We start from the raw sequence: 18,139 nt of genomic DNA on the forward strand, positions 1-18,139 counted from the left end.
ACATGTTAGGATGGTACATTAATTTTTCAGTTGATAACTATATATTTTGTACTTGATAAAATGATAATAGTTGTTTATTGCTCAATTTATCTTTTATAACATGAGAATTTGTTAGAATTTTCAAAAATGTAAGAACTCTTGTGTCTATATTGTCATTAATTACTGTGGTTTTAGTGTACAACTGAACACAATCTTTCACCCATAAAAGCACATAAATGATAATATCATCAAACATTAACAAATATACTGTCAATGAATATAGGACTACTATTAAAATTACTTCTGTAAAAATACTGACAGCAATCAGTTTTACATAGATTATTAACATTAGGGTAATCAAAGTTCCAATTGTGGGAATCCTGAAAAGCTTGAGAATATTGTGATATTGTGTTGAATACCACTAATTTAATGTAAAAGAGACAAATTCCATCTTGAACTAAAGAATTCTAGTGATTACATGAAAAAAAAAGAAACGAGTTAAAATATACATCAACACTATTTGTTTATTTTAACATAACAAGCATAAAAATACAGAAGCGTGCAAATTAATCTGAACACAGAAATTTTTTGTTTATTCCTATATTGTGGTTACACTGCTTGACCACACTCATTCTTTAAATTGTCTGTGTAATCTGAGATTATTATTCTTTGGTTAATTAGCAATTTTAATGTTATAAGGTTATTTCATTTTTTATTATAAAATGATATTTTCCTTTCTTTTGTTCACTGTGTCTTGAATATGTAATAATGGACTTAATTCCAAGAAAGCAGTCGAAAATTATTTCTTTGAACGTACCAGGATAACACAACAACAAACACAATAGGATAATACAACGACGCTTCTAAGTGTGCTGAACCGCAAAGGAACGGAGAATTTGGCTGAAAAGAAAAATGACTCCAACAAAGGATCGGTTATTGTGAGATAAAGTAAACTTGATCCAAAGTTATCTGCCGTGGACTTAAATCAAGAATTAGCAGCCAGTCGAACAGATTTACAAATGACAACTGTTAGACACCAACTTCTTGCAGCTGGACGGAAAGTTTGTCAGCCAGCTAAAAAGCAGCTTTAAACATCAGCAATGTGCAATAAAAATTTCTTATGGGCCAAAGCAAATGCTAACTGCACCAAAGAAGGCAGGAAAAATTTTATGTTTCCTGACAAGTCACATTTTTATGTTCAGGGACAAAGGGTCCCTGAACATGTCAGAAAAGTATCTGATGAGAATACATTCTCATCAGATTGGCTGATTGGCTCATATCCAACAATCAGTTAAACTTTGCCAGAAAAAAATGTTTTAGGATTGTTTCACATTTGAAGGCCCATCTACTTCCAATAGATGGTATGTTAAAAAGTGATGATATATTAAGATTCTGAAGGACAGGATCGTGCTAGAAATTAAAAAAAAAATTCCCTCAAGGCAACAGAGTGTTCCAACACAATTTGGTGGCATACCATACTGCCAAAAAGTGGGAAAATTTTTTGAAGAATGAAACTCTCAAGTGCAATAGTCAGAAAACAGATTCATAGTCTTAAAAATGAATCGTGCTACAAAAAAAAAAAATTAACCTCATTAAAGCAATAATATAAGTAGTTTCATGATTTCATGATTGCACTAAAGATAGTTATTACAAGTGTAGTACACTTGTTAAATAGATGGCAAATCATGTGAACTAATTAAAAATAATGAAGGATATATTAATTACTAGATAGTCACAAATTGTACAGGTATAATTTTTTTTTTTTAATAAACATACTTTTTATTAAATAACACCTGTGTTTGGATTAATTTGCATGCTGCTGTAAAATAGGCCTATTCATGTAATCATCATTGACCAAATATATCACAGCTAACTGTGTTGTGTGGTTTATACAGTGCCAAAGAACAATATTGGGATACTTTTGAGCCAACTTTTCTGAACGCCAGATTTCTTTCATAACATGACAGTGGCAAATGCTACACAAGAGAAAAATGCTCTTTTTGAGATGACATCATTGAACCCATGTTTATTCAAACAGTTTAATAGGGTCTGGTAAAACAACATTAGCAGTTTGATTTGTCAGTTCAATATGGTCTAAAAAAAGTTTGATGGAAGCTGTTTGCTGGTTTCATATTTTATGTAAATAATTGGGAGATTTAGCTCACAAGCTTGTAGATTCATCAATTATGACTGAAATTTTACCTAAAATATTCAAAATCTGTGAATCTTAAGAATCTCTGTTGTACTAAATCTAGAGTGTAATCCAATGCCAATGTCCACCCCTTTTAACTTTTTGAGCTCCAAAAGCTCAAGATGATTAGAAAAAGGCCTATAAAATGCATTCCTTTTATCACAAGCCTTTTCAATTGTTTCCAATTTTGCCTTAAAAGTTATGACCTCTACTGTTGTGATCTGCCCCCTGTTTATACGGAAAAATGTTTTTCTTAAAGAAGTGAGCTGGGCAGGCTTTGTAGACTCACTGAAAGTGACTGAATGAAGACCATTCATTTGAAATTGCAGTATGTTCGGTTTTAAATGCACCAAGGTGGGAAATGCGCATGCATAATGTGCAGTCTAATGTACCATTCTGACAATCTAAGCAAGGAAATGCATCCTTCTCGAGCTCCCGCATTTCTCTGATCCACATAGAGCGTCAAGGCCATTTTGAAGTATTATGGTCTAATTCATCACTATTACTGACTATAAATAAAGATAAAGATGTGACTTTACTTACAGTTTGTACTTTACTTTCATCATCTGTAGGTAGATTTTCAGTTCTGAGGAAGATGGCTACATTAATAGTTCACTTTCATCCAGTAGATTGGTCTTTCTTATTATGCCTTCATTTGCAAGTTGACATTAGTCAACTTGCAAGTAGTTTTTGCAAGTTGACATTAGTCAACTTGCAAAACACATAAGTGTTTTTTCTTTTTCTTACATGGTTCCATGGTAAGGCAGTCATCACTTAAAGTTAAAAACTTGTGAACACAAAACAGTAATTAAAAAGTAAAACACAACTAACAATTGCAAATCGCACTCACACTGAAAACCAATAATTTGTCTCATGGAATGTGACAATCTTGCAGTCAAAAGACACACACAACTGACAAGGCAGTTGCTGGGAGGGAATGGGAAAGGGAACAAGGGGCACAGACAGTATTAAACTTTGGTAGTCTGCAGCTCGACAACAAGCGAACCATTGGCATCTGCCGCTGCACCCGCCTACATCTTGTACATATGATTGGACTAGTAACGCATTGTTCATAGTTATATTAACACACTTTCAGTAGGTCTTCAAGAGTATTTTATTTGTTATACTTAACGACTATTTTAAAGTTCTTTTAATGAGAATACCATAATGTATCTGCCAAAGTATAATTTTAGCAAAAAAAAAAAAAATGGGATGGCCATTCCCATTTCACTACATCACTGATTCACAAGAGCTTGACAAATAACATTTTTCTTCCTAGTTATGATTGTTTCTCTCTTTGGCCAATATCTTTTAATATAGTGGTTTTTCCTCAAGTCTCTACTTACATAAGAAGCAACAATAACTCTTAGTATAAGTGAGCTACAGTCTTAATAAAATGGCCAGTTTTAGGATTCCACATATTGTCCAGACATTTCATATTATTATATCTCTTCATCATTTGTGCTGCAAAAGCAAGAGGAATTTGATGGATTCTCAATTATATTGTGAAGGAGGACAGCTTTCAAACTCATTTTAGAGGAATCTACCAATCCCTTCTGTAGGATTTATCATAATAATCTCCATTCCATAGGTTTATAATTCTGTCTTAGTAAATACAATAAAGTATTTACAACATTGCAGCATACTATATTATCTTGTCAGGAGAAAGTTGCTGAAATTCTTGCTTCCTAACATGGAAGAATACATATTTTAGTGCCACTTTTGAGGAGGTTCCAGTCTTTTAACCTTGAAGCTAATAACTGACTGCATTTTAGACATATTAAGATCATTAGACAAAACCAGATAATTAATTTCTGTTTAAGTAATTTTAGTGAGGTTCAGTGTTCTCATATTGGAAATCTGGATCTTCATCCTCTTAATTAGTTAATTCTTTGAGATAGTTCACTGAAGAACACAAAGAAAAAATTATATTACAATTTTTACTATTTCAAAATAAATTACTAATAATATACAATAAGCAATAAGTAAGAAAAAAAAATGCATGTCTGTATCAGAAAAAGTAAGAATAGAACAAAAGACCAAGCCGGTATTAATATGAAAGCCAGAACTGAAACAGATTCTCTGGTCTAGGTTATTCCACAGTAGAAGTAGTGACTGAAATGACAATATTAGGCCATTAATAAAGGCCTAATAGTTAATAAAGATTATTAACTAAATATTACTGTGATAAATATATTTTTTGTGAGAGGAAATGAGTCAAAGTAAACTGCTGGTATCGATGTCATTCTATGATACAATACCAATATTCGTCATAATGATCACTCCTATAAATTACTTCACTCTAAGCCATTTATAAAAAAATATCTTCAGACATTCATACTTCACTGCTAAATAATCATTGATTCACAACAAATCTTTATAAGCGTTTAATCTTAAAACACATTCAGTGCTGAGCACTTGCAGGCGCGTGGTCTATGCATACATGCACCCTGAATGACCACGCACATACGCGTAGTACAGTAGCTTTTCTATCTACTGGTGGGAATCGGCAAGTTACTGTTTATTCGGTATCGCATGTTAGCGCAACAGAAACGTTTATATTTTCGTATTGCAGTTCGTTCGTAGTTACATTGAACGGGCTTTTTTGGTGGAATTGTAAATTTGCTTGAACTTTCACCTCTTTTGAAAGAGGATAAATTTATTTTATAAATTATTTGTACTTCAGTTAGTATTGATAAGACAACTGATGTTCTACGATTATTTTATGATTATATGTTGATATTATTTTCATTTTAAATTAATTATTTTTGCCGATTATTTATATCTTTTATAATAAAATGGACTTACACAAATATTTTTAATTTTATTATTCTTTTAAATAGAAACGTTAAAATATACAATGTATTATTTCATTATGTTTTTAAAACATAATATAGTTAGTTATTTTACTTGTTTGTCAGATTCATTCTAAAACGTCGGAGGAATTTACCTAAAAACTAATTTCCCGGTCGTATACAAATGAGACAATAGATAAAATGAAGTGAAAATAAGCTGTAAATTAACTGATACAAAAGTAAAATCAAAAAATCAAAATCAGTTATGGATATATGGAATAAATTGAGGATTTATTGCATGTAAAATTAACTCAGACTTTTTGAAAGTAAAATCCACAAACTTTGGTTTTTATTTTTTCGAAAACGAAGGAATAAATTATTTTTATCTAATTGAAAGAAAAGAAAATTATTTAACATAAATTACCAGCAGGAACAAATTAGAAGCTTACGAATGCGCTCCCCACGCGCGAGTGAGTGTTCAGTACGGACGGTATAAATCCATTTTCGTTTCCCGTGCGCATCACAGGCTAGAGCGCGGTCGTTTTTCTGTTTCTAATTTTCAAACGTTTTATATTTCAAGACATACAAATGTTGATAACTAGTTACTTAAGGGAGTTAAAAAAATAATAATAATAATTCAGCTTGGAGGGTTAATGCGCTGGTAAAAAGCTAGCAGTGAATGTGTTATAGAGAAAATAGTTTTAAAAATTTTCATTTTTTGTGAGACAATTATAAAAAAAAGAAGCCCTTAGTACAAATTTTAAGATTAAATTTGAATTCGGCTTCAAAAAATTGAGAATAAGCCAAAATTATCTGTATAACAAAACCTTTGTACACCAGTTCTAGTACAACAGATAGCTGTTGTTGCGTCGCTTGCATAAGATCGAACTATTCAAGTAGCGCCACTCAGTAGCGCTACTGTCTTGTACACATGTGATACAAAATATTAGTTTTACTTCTTTTTTTTACATAATGTTTTTTTCCTAATTTTATTCATTAATTGTTAGTGCACGAAGAGAGCAGTTACACAACATGGCCAAGTCGCCAACTATTATGTATCAATATTCTTTTGTTAAAAGTGTTAGTATCATTTCTTGTTAATAAAGTTATGTTCAATTCAGTGTTTATTCTACAGTTCATTAATCAAATTAAATTTCAATTATCAATACAATACATATTGGTCCGCTGACCCGGATATTTATGAGTGGAAAATACGATTCAACAATGATGGAACAATGGCTATGAATTAGGACTTATAAATCAACGATCTGAATGCTGTATTTTTATAAAAATATACGAATATTACGAGGTGTTACTGGTAAGCTGACTGTCACTCTTATTACAATATTCTTAGTTGTTAAGCCTGTTTATACTACGTTAATTATCAAATTACAAATTACTAATTACAAACTACCTAACTACCAAATCTACGAAATATGTCTAAAACAGATTTAGAAACTCAAATGAATCAAAACCGGCGTAAACGAGGTACATTTAAACGCACTATTACACGCATAAAAACATTTGTGTAGAGTCTTTAGAGTCTGAAAAACCAGATCTTTGTTTAGTAAAGATCAAACTGGATCATTTAGAAACAACTTGGCAAAAATATGATGAGGTGCAAACCGTTTTAGAACTTAAATCAAAGTTACAAAAAATCTTAAATTCTAACTGCAGCCATCATAAAAAAGATAAATCTATTCTACCAAAAATAGATTTGCCGAAATTTAATGGTTCTTATGAAGACTGGTTAACGTTAAACTGGTTAGACTGGTTAACGAAAATTTATCGGTAATTCAAAAATTTCATTACTTATCATCGTTAACTGATTCCGCTCTATAAATAATCAAAAACTTATCGATCACAGCTGATAATTATACAGTCGCCTGGAAATTACTCGAAACTAGGTTTGCCAACAAGCGACTCATAGCTTCAAAACATGCTCGTGAAATACTTAATGTTCAGAGTATTCCAAAGGAAATCTGCATCTGGCATATCTAATTTTATTGATACAATATCGAGTAATATAAATGCGTTAAAGGCATTAAAACTCGAGACTAATTATGCAGAATTGGTTTTAACCCAATTATTTGTCCAGCGCTTAGACCAAGCAACTATACGGGGCCTGGGAATCCACCATATCGACTGATACCTTCCCGGATATCGATCAATTTATCAGTTTCCTAGAAAGGCGCAGACAAATCTTAGAAAGTTCTGTTTCAGAGTCCCAAGGCAACAATTCTCAAAAATATTCGGTAGATTCGCATTGCACGAAACAATACAATCAATTTAAGCGAGACAAAGACTTTAAGTCTTCCCAGAAAATTCATGCTTATGCAGTTAGTATAGCAAACTCGGAATGTCCTTACTGTAAGCAACCTCATTTACTCTACAAATGTATGAATTTTCTTAAGTTGCCAGTAAATGGTAGAATATCATTCGTCAAAAAGCACAGATTATGTTTTAACTGTCTTATGTTTTAACAATTCTCATTATTGTAAATACTGTAAGCGTAAACATCATTCAATCTTGCACGACAATGCATTCTCCCAAGTTAAGGAATCTAACACTATTTCTAAGGATAAAACAGAAGACACAGTTAAAAAGATAGCTCAGGTTAACCCAAACGTATGCAGTAACTATTGCAGTTCAAAGATTCAGAGCGCGACACGAGTTTTACTAGCCACTGCTATAGTTTGTGTCAAGGATTCACAAAAAATGCTACAACCTTGCAGGGTGTTGCTTGATGCAGGCTCGCAAGCTAACTTCATTACTGAAGACACGGTTCAGCGTTTAAAATTAAAGCGTGAACGGGAAAATCTACCAATTCATGGAATAAATATTATTTCAGCCACCGTAAAATACAGTGCTACCGTTCAGTTACAAATTATCAAGAATATACTACTACAATTAAATGTTTTGTATTACCTAGCATTACAAGTTCTATGCCCTCTGAACCCATCAATACGAGTACGTGGAACCTTCCAAAATTCGTAAAACTTGCGGATTATCATTTTAACACACCCAGTAATATAGACATATTGATAGGATCTGAATTTTATTTACATTTAATGAAGAAAGGTCGAATAAAGAAAACTGAAACTTCCCAGTCATTCAAGAAACCATTAGGTTGGATAGTCGCAGGTAGATTACCATCAACAGATGAAATTAAAAACCCGCCTAAAATAACGTCACTATTTATTAATTCAGAACTAAATATTCATAATCAGTTAAAACAATTTTGGGAACTGGAGGAGATTAAAACTACTCCTCGCACCAAGGAAGAAAGGATGTGCGAACAACATTTTCTGGAAAACCTCAAGCGAAATCAAGATGGCAGATTCATTGTTAGATTACCCTGACGACAAAACCATACACCCCTTGGCGACTCTTTCGACAATGCGCATCGCAGATTCTTGTTATTAGAGAGGAAATTAAACAGTCACTAATCTTAAAGAGGACTATGGCAATTTTATTAAGGAATATCTTGAACTCGATCACATGCAGGTAATTGAACAACCAACAAGAAACGATGCTTTGACATGCAATGATACCTTTGAGAGACCATACTATCTACCTCATCACGCAGTATTCAAACAAACCAGTAGTACCACCAAACTACGAGTCGTATTCGATGCCTCAGCTAAGGCTGACAATGGAATGCGATATTAACGACACGCTCATGGTAGGTCCGACTGTGCAGCAAGACTTAATATCGATAGTATTACGCTTTAGAACACATGTATACGCTATGACCGCCGACATTGCGAAAATGTATAGGCAAGTACTGGTTAATCCAAGGGATTATGATCTTCAAAGGATTATATGGCGAAATTCTAGTGAAGAAGAAATTGGCCATTACCAACTAAAAACAATAACATATGGAACAGCAAACGAACCATTTCTCGCCACAAGATGCATTATACAACTGGCCAACGAAAACTCAAAACAATTTCCTAAGGCTTCTAAAGTGATACGTCATGACTTCTACGTAGATGACTTACAAACTGGTGCTGATGATTTAATTGAGGCCATGCAACTGCAAGGTGAAATAACGATTCTAAAGCAAGCGGGATTCGACCTACGTAAATGGTGCTCTAACAGCTCAACTCTCCTGGAATCCGTATCCGAAACCGATGATTCAAACCATACATTTAACTTTTCTATTGAGGGAATCAACACATTAGGTTTAATTTGGAACCACATTCAAGATACGTTATGTTTTTCAACTAATGTAAAAACCGACAACTTATTTACTAAAAGATCAGTATTGGCCACAATATCTTCAATATTCGATCCCCTTGGTCTGTTAGGTCCAATTATTATGCAGTGTAAGGTATTCATGCAACAATCATGGATCCAAAATCTAGAATGGGACGATAAACTTCCAGAAAATCTTCTTAATAAATAGTCTTAACATTTGTAAAAAACTTCCATTCATCGAGCAAATTAAGATTCCTAGATTAGTCAGGTGTACTGGAAAAATATTTGATATACAATTAGATGGATTTTCTGACTCTTCAAAAGATGGTTATGGAGCTTGTATATACTTACGTTCAGTTAACACCTTTGGAAATATATCAGTTAAACTCCTTTGCTCTAAATCACGGGTGGCTCCAGTAAAACAAAATCTATTCCAAGATTGGAATTATGTGGAGCACTCTTGATGGCAAGGTTGCTTAACTTTGTAAACCCTGCACTTAAATTAATTATAAATAAAATTTATTTATGGACTGTTTCTACAGTTGTACTTCCTTGGATATCAGCATTACCAACAAAATGGAAGACCTTCGTAGCAAATCGAGTTTCAGAAAGATTTAACCGATGGCTGTGTTTGGGGACATGTTTCTACAGATTAAAATCCAGCTGATGTACTTTCTCGTGGAAACGACGCATTTGAATTACAGATCAATCAATTATGGTGGTATGGGCCTTCTTGGCATAAAAAACCTTCAGAATACTGGAATCATAAACCTTTTGATGAAACTAACTTAGAAGCTGATTGTTCAAGTGAACTTTAATTAATGCCAAAACATTAATTTTCAAACTGAAATCAAGAAATTGACCACCAATTCAAGCATCTCCAAAGATAGTAAATTGTATTCGTTATATCCATTCCTAGACAGCACGAACTGCTTAAGAGTAGGAGGAAGATTCCAACTATCTCCATTGAATTTTGATGGCAAGCATCCGATTATTCTTCCACCCAAATCCAATCTAACTAAATTAATAGTCATAAACGAGCATTTGAGAATGTTACATGCAGGACCTCAATTGGTTCATTCTCCATTACGTGAGAGGTACTGGATAATAAATGGTAAAAATGTCATCAGATCAATTTTGCACAAGTGCCTATTATGCTTCCGGTTTAAGGCAAAACAGTCACAACAATTAATGGGTCATTTGCCGAGTCATCGCACTCGGGTAACATACAAACCATTTATGAACTCTGGTATAGATTACGCTGGACCTCTGACAATTCGGCATGGTGGGCGGAATTCAAAGATAAAAACAAAATGTTATGTCGCTCTATTTATTTGTCTTTCTACAAAGGTGATACATTTGGAATTAGTCAGCGATTTATCAACTCATGCGTTCTTAGCAGCACTGAGGAGATTTACTTCAAGAATAGGTCTATGTTCAAACATTTATAGCGATAATGGAACGAACTTCGTGGGCACAAATAATTCGCTTCGCTCGATGTACTCATTTTTAAATACTAGCCACGTGAGACAAAAAATAGTAAACTCTGCATCTGAAATTGGCATCCAGTGGCACTTTATACCTCCCAATTCCCCTCACTTTGGAGGCCTTTGGGAGGCAGCTGTAAAGTTAGTAAAATTTCACCTCCGACGTGTGGTAGGAAACTTAGCCTTTACGTTTGAAGAGCTCAATACTATTCTGACTCAGATTGAAGCTTGTCTTAATTCTCGACCTTTATGTGCCTTATCTTGCAACCCATCCTACCCAAAACCTTTGACACCTGGACATTTTCTTGTAGGCGGCCCACTTCCTTGCCAGATCATAACCTAACTCACATCCCTATAAACAGGCTTAATAGGTGGCAGTTAGTTCAGCGATGTGTTCAACATGTTTGGCATCGATGGTCCGCTGATTACTTATCTCAGCTTCAGCAACGCTCTAAATGGAAGTCCGAATCACCATCTCTGAAACCTGGAAATCTGGTGCTAATAAAAGAAGACAACATTCCTCCTCTTCAATGGAAACTGGGAATAATTGAGAACGTTTATCCTGGTCCAGACAATCTAGTTCGTGTGGTAACAGTTCGAAACTCCTTAGGAGTGTTTAAAAGGCCAGTGACAAAATTATGCCCGTTACCCACCAGTGACTAATATTATGTTAAACAGTAACTTTATTTAAGTGAGAAATCATATCGATTTCTGGTGGGCGGTATGTTGTGTCGCTTGCATAAGATCGAACTATTCAAGTAGCGCCACTCAGTAGCGCTACTGTCTTGTACACCATGTGATAGAAAATTAGTTTTACTTCTTTGTTACATATGTTATATTATTAGTTTTACTTCTTTTTTTTACATAATGTTTTTCCTAATTTTAATCATTAGTAGTAGTTAGTGCTCGAAGAGAGCAATTACACATGGCAAAGTCGCCCAACCATTATGTATCAATATTCTTTTGTTAAAAGTGTTAGCATCATTTCTTGTTAATAAAGTTATGTTCAATTCAGTGTTTATTCTACAGTCCATTAATCAAATTAAATTTCAATGTCACTACTTATTTTTCCATACCTTATTATTTGTTATTAATTTTCTGTATAAGTGCTTCTTATTTCTGTCTGCATTATTTCATTTGTTAATTTGGTAAACATTAATTACTATAAAATACCTTTTTATTAGACTTAAAACTATTGTAATTTATTTTTTAGCTTTGGTGGTAGATCACTTTCTTCATTATCTGTAATAATAAAATTCCTTTTTTTTACCCAGTTTAGATTAGAATTTCTTAATTTTTTTAGGAACTAAGCCATTATTGTTGTCCTTATTTACAGGATTCACATTCTTATTACGCTACTCTATTTACTTTTTGTAGAAACCTATTTTTCATTTTTGTAACACTTTTTCTGACTGGTAGTGCAAATCTAACATTTATAAACAAGTATAATTATTAATTAATTTATGGATTGAAAAGGATTGTTTCTTTTTTTTTATAGATTATTTTTTCAATAATTTCAGGAGTTAAGAATATTATTATACATACAGACTCTGGATTTGCAATCAATGCTGTGACTAAATTTTATCCAATCTGGTTAAGAAGACGTTGGAGAAATCGAGAAGGAAAGATCGTTCAAAATCGTGCTAGAATTATCAAGCTGAAGGAAACACTTGAAAAATTTATTAAACTAAGATGGGTTTGTTTGAATATTTTAATGTTTGTATAAAAGCAATTATGGATAAATTTATCAACAAAGTTAATTACACTAACAATTTTGAATATATAATTATTTACTTTTTAAAAATAAATAATTACTTTACTATAACTATTTACTAATAACAAAAAAATTTAAAAAAGTTTTTTTCTTAAAATTATGAGGATATTATTCATGTTTTGAGTATATATGTATATCTATATATATATATACTCAAAACATTAATAATATTCTCATAATTTTGATAATCCACTTGATAAATACAAAAAAAAGGTGTTTTGTTTTTCAGAGCACATGTATCTATTGTTACATTATTTACACTCATGTGATGAATCATTATGTACCTACCCCGTGAAAATGCAATTATCCTGAAGTTACATTGAACACAGACACCATCCAATCATATCCCTTTTCTCCTGGTGTGGTCTCAAGTAAAAAAAAAAAATATTATATAGGCTTATGATTGGATCATTACTATTGGAAGATGTGTATTTTTAATAAGACCTATTAATTATTCGATTAAGAGATAGCATTATCAAACAGTTGAAAATAAATTTTTAAAATGGTAGCTCTGAACTGAAATGTAGATCTCTGATAGTTTATAATGGTCTGAATTTCGTGACTCCAGATCACAGAAAAATTCCAGAAGTCTGAAGGTTATCAGGTTTTTACTTACACATTCTATTGCAAAACAGCAACAAAACTGTCAATTTATTACAAATAATATTAACTAATTTAACTTCTAGGTAAGTTGGCAAACAATTTTAACTTATAACCTTACAATCCTGCTACTTTCTATTATCTAAGGGTGTAAGAGAACATCGCCCTTAATTTAAAGGTATGAAGTAAAGTAAAATGTCAATATACTGACGAAAAATGTAGAACGAAAGGTGTAGTTTTATTCACATTGTTGAGTTCATTAATAGCAATAACAGCACACTGGGAATTAAAATTTATTTTAAATTAATAACAATTTTTTTAAAAATTTTAATGTTATGCTCAGGCAACTAACTTCATTAGGAATACCTGAACACGTTGAAACTGCTTTGGCTTTTTCAATTTGTATTAGTTCAATGATGGATTTCATTAATTCAGTCCTTTGACTCATTTACAGAATTCAATCTAATAGAACAATATCAAGTTTTTTCAGTGTTTGCCGTTTGTATGTACTAATAATTAATTAAAAAAAGAATTTTCATAAGTTTATTTTGCTTTTTAATACCTCTAGTTCTATGACCTGTATAAAGTTTACACCTCACTTTTCTTAACTTTAAAGACTAACTGTGATAGTAATATTTACCAACTTTGATCTCAGAGTAGTAGCAACTCTATCTTTCATTTAAAAGGTTCCAGTTTCAAATCCCACTCAGGCTTGGCAAATTTCATACACTCTAATTCTTTTTTGTCATAATTAACAAAAAAGGAAAGGTAACAATATGAATAAATAAATAATAGTTACAGAAAATAAAACATTTATAAAATATTTCATTGACAATATTTATTTTATAAACCATTTCATATCAACTTATAATGAAGGACAGCAATAAAATTTTTTATTAAGAAATACTAGGTGTTTGTTGCATGAAATGCATTCAAATTATACATGAAAACATTTTTTCTGGTATGACTACTGCTGACATATTACTAATGCTACTAATTACTGGCGTTGGGTAAGAAGACTTTGCACAAGCAATCATTAAACACGTTGACCCATCAACCTTATTGAATTTATAACCATATGAAGTAAATACTATACATAAAGAATATGTAGTTTGAAAATATGTTTTAGAAAAATTATAGTATTGGGACAATTGAATAATTACTGCAAGTAAATGAAAAAATAAATATAAATTATGAAAGATATGCATATAGAAATACAGTAATAAAAGAAAAGAAAGTTTTATTTTATAGAAAATAATAAAACTAATAAAAATAAAATATTTTATAGAAACATAGTACAGAGAAGACTTATAGTATAATATTTTAACCTAACAAAATTTTCAAGTATTTGTAATCTAATAATAATCTGAATGATAAATAATATGTTATAATTTTTAAATGATGTCACTGATGTAAAAAATCTACATGGGAAAAACAAAGTTGGTGTAGCAATTATCTCTGATTCTCTCTTTATTTCAAGTTACAGTAGTTATTGCACCATAATTAAAAAAAATATATTTGATAATGAAAAGTAATATAAATGATGATTAACTGTCATGGAATTCATTATCAATCGTTCCATTCTTCTTGTACTAATTCCATGTTAATGAGTAAAAATAAAAATAAATGGATCTGTAAAAGCCATTTTATGAGAGATCCAGAGAATTTGGTTTGTTGACAAAAAAAAATAATAGTAAAGTGTGTGATTTAAATGCTTTTTTAAAGCTTTTATTACTGAACATTTTAACCAACAGAAATCTTCTATTGAAGACCTGACAAGTGTTGACAAAAGTACCTGGTCTAGGAATAGAGAATAAACAGTAACTTAGATTGGTCAGTAAAATATCAAGATTAATTTGTTAGAGCAAAGAGCTTGGGAATTAAATGTAATAGAAATTCCCAATTTTCAACTAGTGAAAATGCTAATGAAATTGGTAAGGTTATTTCCAACCACACCAAGTTTCTGCTTAATGATGACAATGTGGTTTGTGCTGATACAATTTGTATTTGATAAGAAAGCCATTCAACCAGCTATAATGCATTTGGTTAGTGTTTACACTAAAACGTTTTTTCAGGTCACTTGTTAAATGTAATAAAGATCTTACCATTTGAAATACCTAAGCCAAAATAAGCTATATGTGAGTGAATTCCACTGGCCTTATTGAACAAAATTTATGACTATGAACATGTGGTAAAAGATTAAAATTTTTATTAAAAAAATTATTGCAGGAAAAAACAATGAAAATCGACTCTTTATTCATTAAAAAATTTAAGTTGCAACTTTTTTAAAATCTCTCCTTAATAAATTAATAGATTGTTTCCTTTGCAATGTTTATCAGTGGTAGTGAAAGAAATATAAACAATGTTATGTTCTAATGATAGTCGTTTAGTCTTTTAATTTTTACAGTAATAATTTAATAAATATTAAACAGATTTTAATTATTGTGTGTGAATTCCTTGAAACACAGAATTCTATTTCGCTTAGATATCCAATCAAAAATTATTATGAATTTATGTCTGACAATTGCTGCAACAGGGTGTTAGTCTTAGAAAAGTTCAGAGTTCAGCCGGTTGACATTTAATCAATGAAAATAAAATATTTCCATAAAAATTGTAATTTCTTAAGATTAAATTTTAATAATGTAGTAGTATCTTCTATGCATAGTACACTTAATTTCAATGGTCCTGGACGGGAGTCCGAGAATGAGCACAGCAGAGATGCTGTGCTCATTAAATCAGCAATTGCGACTTCCTCCGGAAAAGGGGGGGCCATTGCTCCCTCCATATAGTTAGTGCCCCGTTGTGGCATATTCCTGCTAGCCTATGAAGCATTAGCACCGAAAGGACTTCAGTGGACAGTCTGAAGGGGAATTACGTCGGGAGGACAGGTTTCAAAAGCCTAGCCTTCAGCAGCCGGCCCATAAAAATGGGTTTGATAATGCTGGTTTAACAACTGATTGGAATGCAATTAAATCCGTCCTTAAAAATACAAAATATATGACAAATTGGAAAATTAGACCCGTCATATAAAATAAACCTTTAAAAACACGCCCGATAGAATCATCCAGCAGCAAGGGACACTGTCCAGGTTCTGCGATCTGTAGGGAGAATCTATAAACTCCCGTCAACTTTGCATTCCATTCCATTCCAATTTCAATGATTTGTACTGTCATTTGTTAGAATTATGTGATATTAAGTATTGTGTTCTCTGTGGTATTAATAACTCTAAATAGATCAATGGAAACTGCTGACTGTATTGGTGAAATTTGCTCATAAGGATAATTTTTTCTCATAACTGTCTTTCACAAACTCTCTTAAAACTAATAGTGTTAAGTACTTATCAATCGTGCACTGACCATATATTTACTAATAATTGTGGTACTGGTAGTACAAATTCATCCGTAATGAATTTACAGGTAATGATGATGATCACTCTCATCAATAGATAAATCAGCTTCATTAGCTAATAGCAGCTTCATTAGATAATCAATAGTTTGTGTAACATAAAAAATAAACAGGTACATACAAACATTATTTGTAGATATAAATCATAATTCAGTTTGCCTATTAAGTCTTGCTGTATCTATTTGGCTACTGAGTGGTTCCTGAAATAACTTATATGTTATAAAAGTACTGGATGACAAAAGGAATAGACTATAAATACCATATAATAAGGACTAACACCAATAATGTTATTATTTTCATTCAAACATTAGCAACCTGGAATAAATTTTGCCTATGAATATAAACCCATGCTTTAAAGTAGAATTATGTGAGTATGTATGTAAATTATGTAACATCATAGATAATTAGTTGGTTTTTATAAAATTCCATAATCTGAAATAAAAATATTGTTAAAATTAAGAATTGTTGCTCTTTCATGATAGGGAATATTTCAGATAGAGTAATTTCAAAATCTAAAAATATAGGGTATTTTTTTAGTCAGATGAATTAAATCTTAATTTATTTTTCAATCAAAAAAATTATCATTACACATGGCAGCTACAGTCTTTTTTAGTATCTTAAATTAATTCCATTCATAATATGTATTTCATTATATAATAAGTATTTATATTAAATATTTTTGATTTTCAATTTGATATTTATTCTTATTATTGCAGATTTCTATTATATATATATAAAAAAAAAAGTTTTCTTATATTTGGGTTCCATCGTTGGAACATTGCATTTCATAATTCTTTAGTTAATTATATATGGCAATGAATTTTTTGTTCATATAAATATAAAATGTATCACAGACTTAGTTACCACTTCTTTAAATACAGTTTATTTTCAAATTTAATATTTATATTGTTAATCTTGTTATTTTTTGCTGTATACAGTTTTAAAGTATTTAAAAAAAATTTTATGTACCTTTTCTATAATAACTAACTTATAGTCCATAGTATGAGACATTGATTAGGTTTATGATGGCTTTATGAAGGTTCATTGATAAGGCTTGTACAATGTTTTCAAGTATATTGTGAATTTATGTAGTTGTAATTTTATTAATTTTCTTACTATTGTAGTCACTTCAGTGGTTCTGCTTATTTTATAGTTTTGCTTTATTTTATAGTAATAAATGCCTGACATTGATATGGCAGAGGCGTATGTGGTCTGTATATCATACTAAGCTATACTGCCATTTTGTACTAATATGGCTGGAATGACTATTTGTTGATTGAGGTGTCAGATTCAATAATTACTCTATAAACATTTGTAATATCTTTTTCACAATTAGCTGCTGGTAAAAATTGGCTGAATACAAAGTTAATAGTCTGTATCATAATAAGAAAAATGGGACAAGTATTAAAAAATGTAAACTATTGTTTTCATTTCTATTTTTAAATGATTTATATGCACTGTCTCAATCCAGCAAGGAAAAAACAAAAAAAAAAGTCATTTAATTATTTCTGTTTTAGGTATATTTAAAACGAAAAAAGAAATATTTAGAAATAGGTCACAAAAAGGTAGAAGAACTCTCTTTTCGAGGTTTACAAAAATACAATGAAGATCAAGTATGGACTACAGAAGATTACACATCTCTGTTGGAAGAATATTATTAATGTTTATATAATGTAATTTATGAATAAAGTTTATACTTGCTATA

The 18,139-nt window shown here is 31.2% G+C and overlaps 1 protein-coding gene across 1 annotated transcript in view; it reads left to right on the forward strand.

The window, feature by feature from the left end:
- LOC142318259 (ribonuclease H1-like) overlaps positions 1 to 18,139 on the forward strand; it is a 42,815-nt gene extending 24,676 nt beyond the window's left edge. The window contains exons 4-5 of the mRNA XM_075354824.1: positions 12,176 to 12,351; positions 17,952 to 18,139. Of these exons, the coding sequence (XP_075210939.1) occupies positions 12,176 to 12,351; positions 17,952 to 18,095 (320 nt within the window). The 3' untranslated portion in view covers positions 18,096 to 18,139. The remainder of the gene's footprint in view (positions 1 to 12,175; positions 12,352 to 17,951) is intronic.

Source organism: Lycorma delicatula, chromosome 1, assembly GCF_047948215.1.
Source record: "Lycorma delicatula isolate Av1 chromosome 1, ASM4794821v1, whole genome shotgun sequence".
In the NCBI taxonomy this organism is placed as follows: Eukaryota; Metazoa; Arthropoda; class Insecta; order Hemiptera; family Fulgoridae; genus Lycorma; species Lycorma delicatula.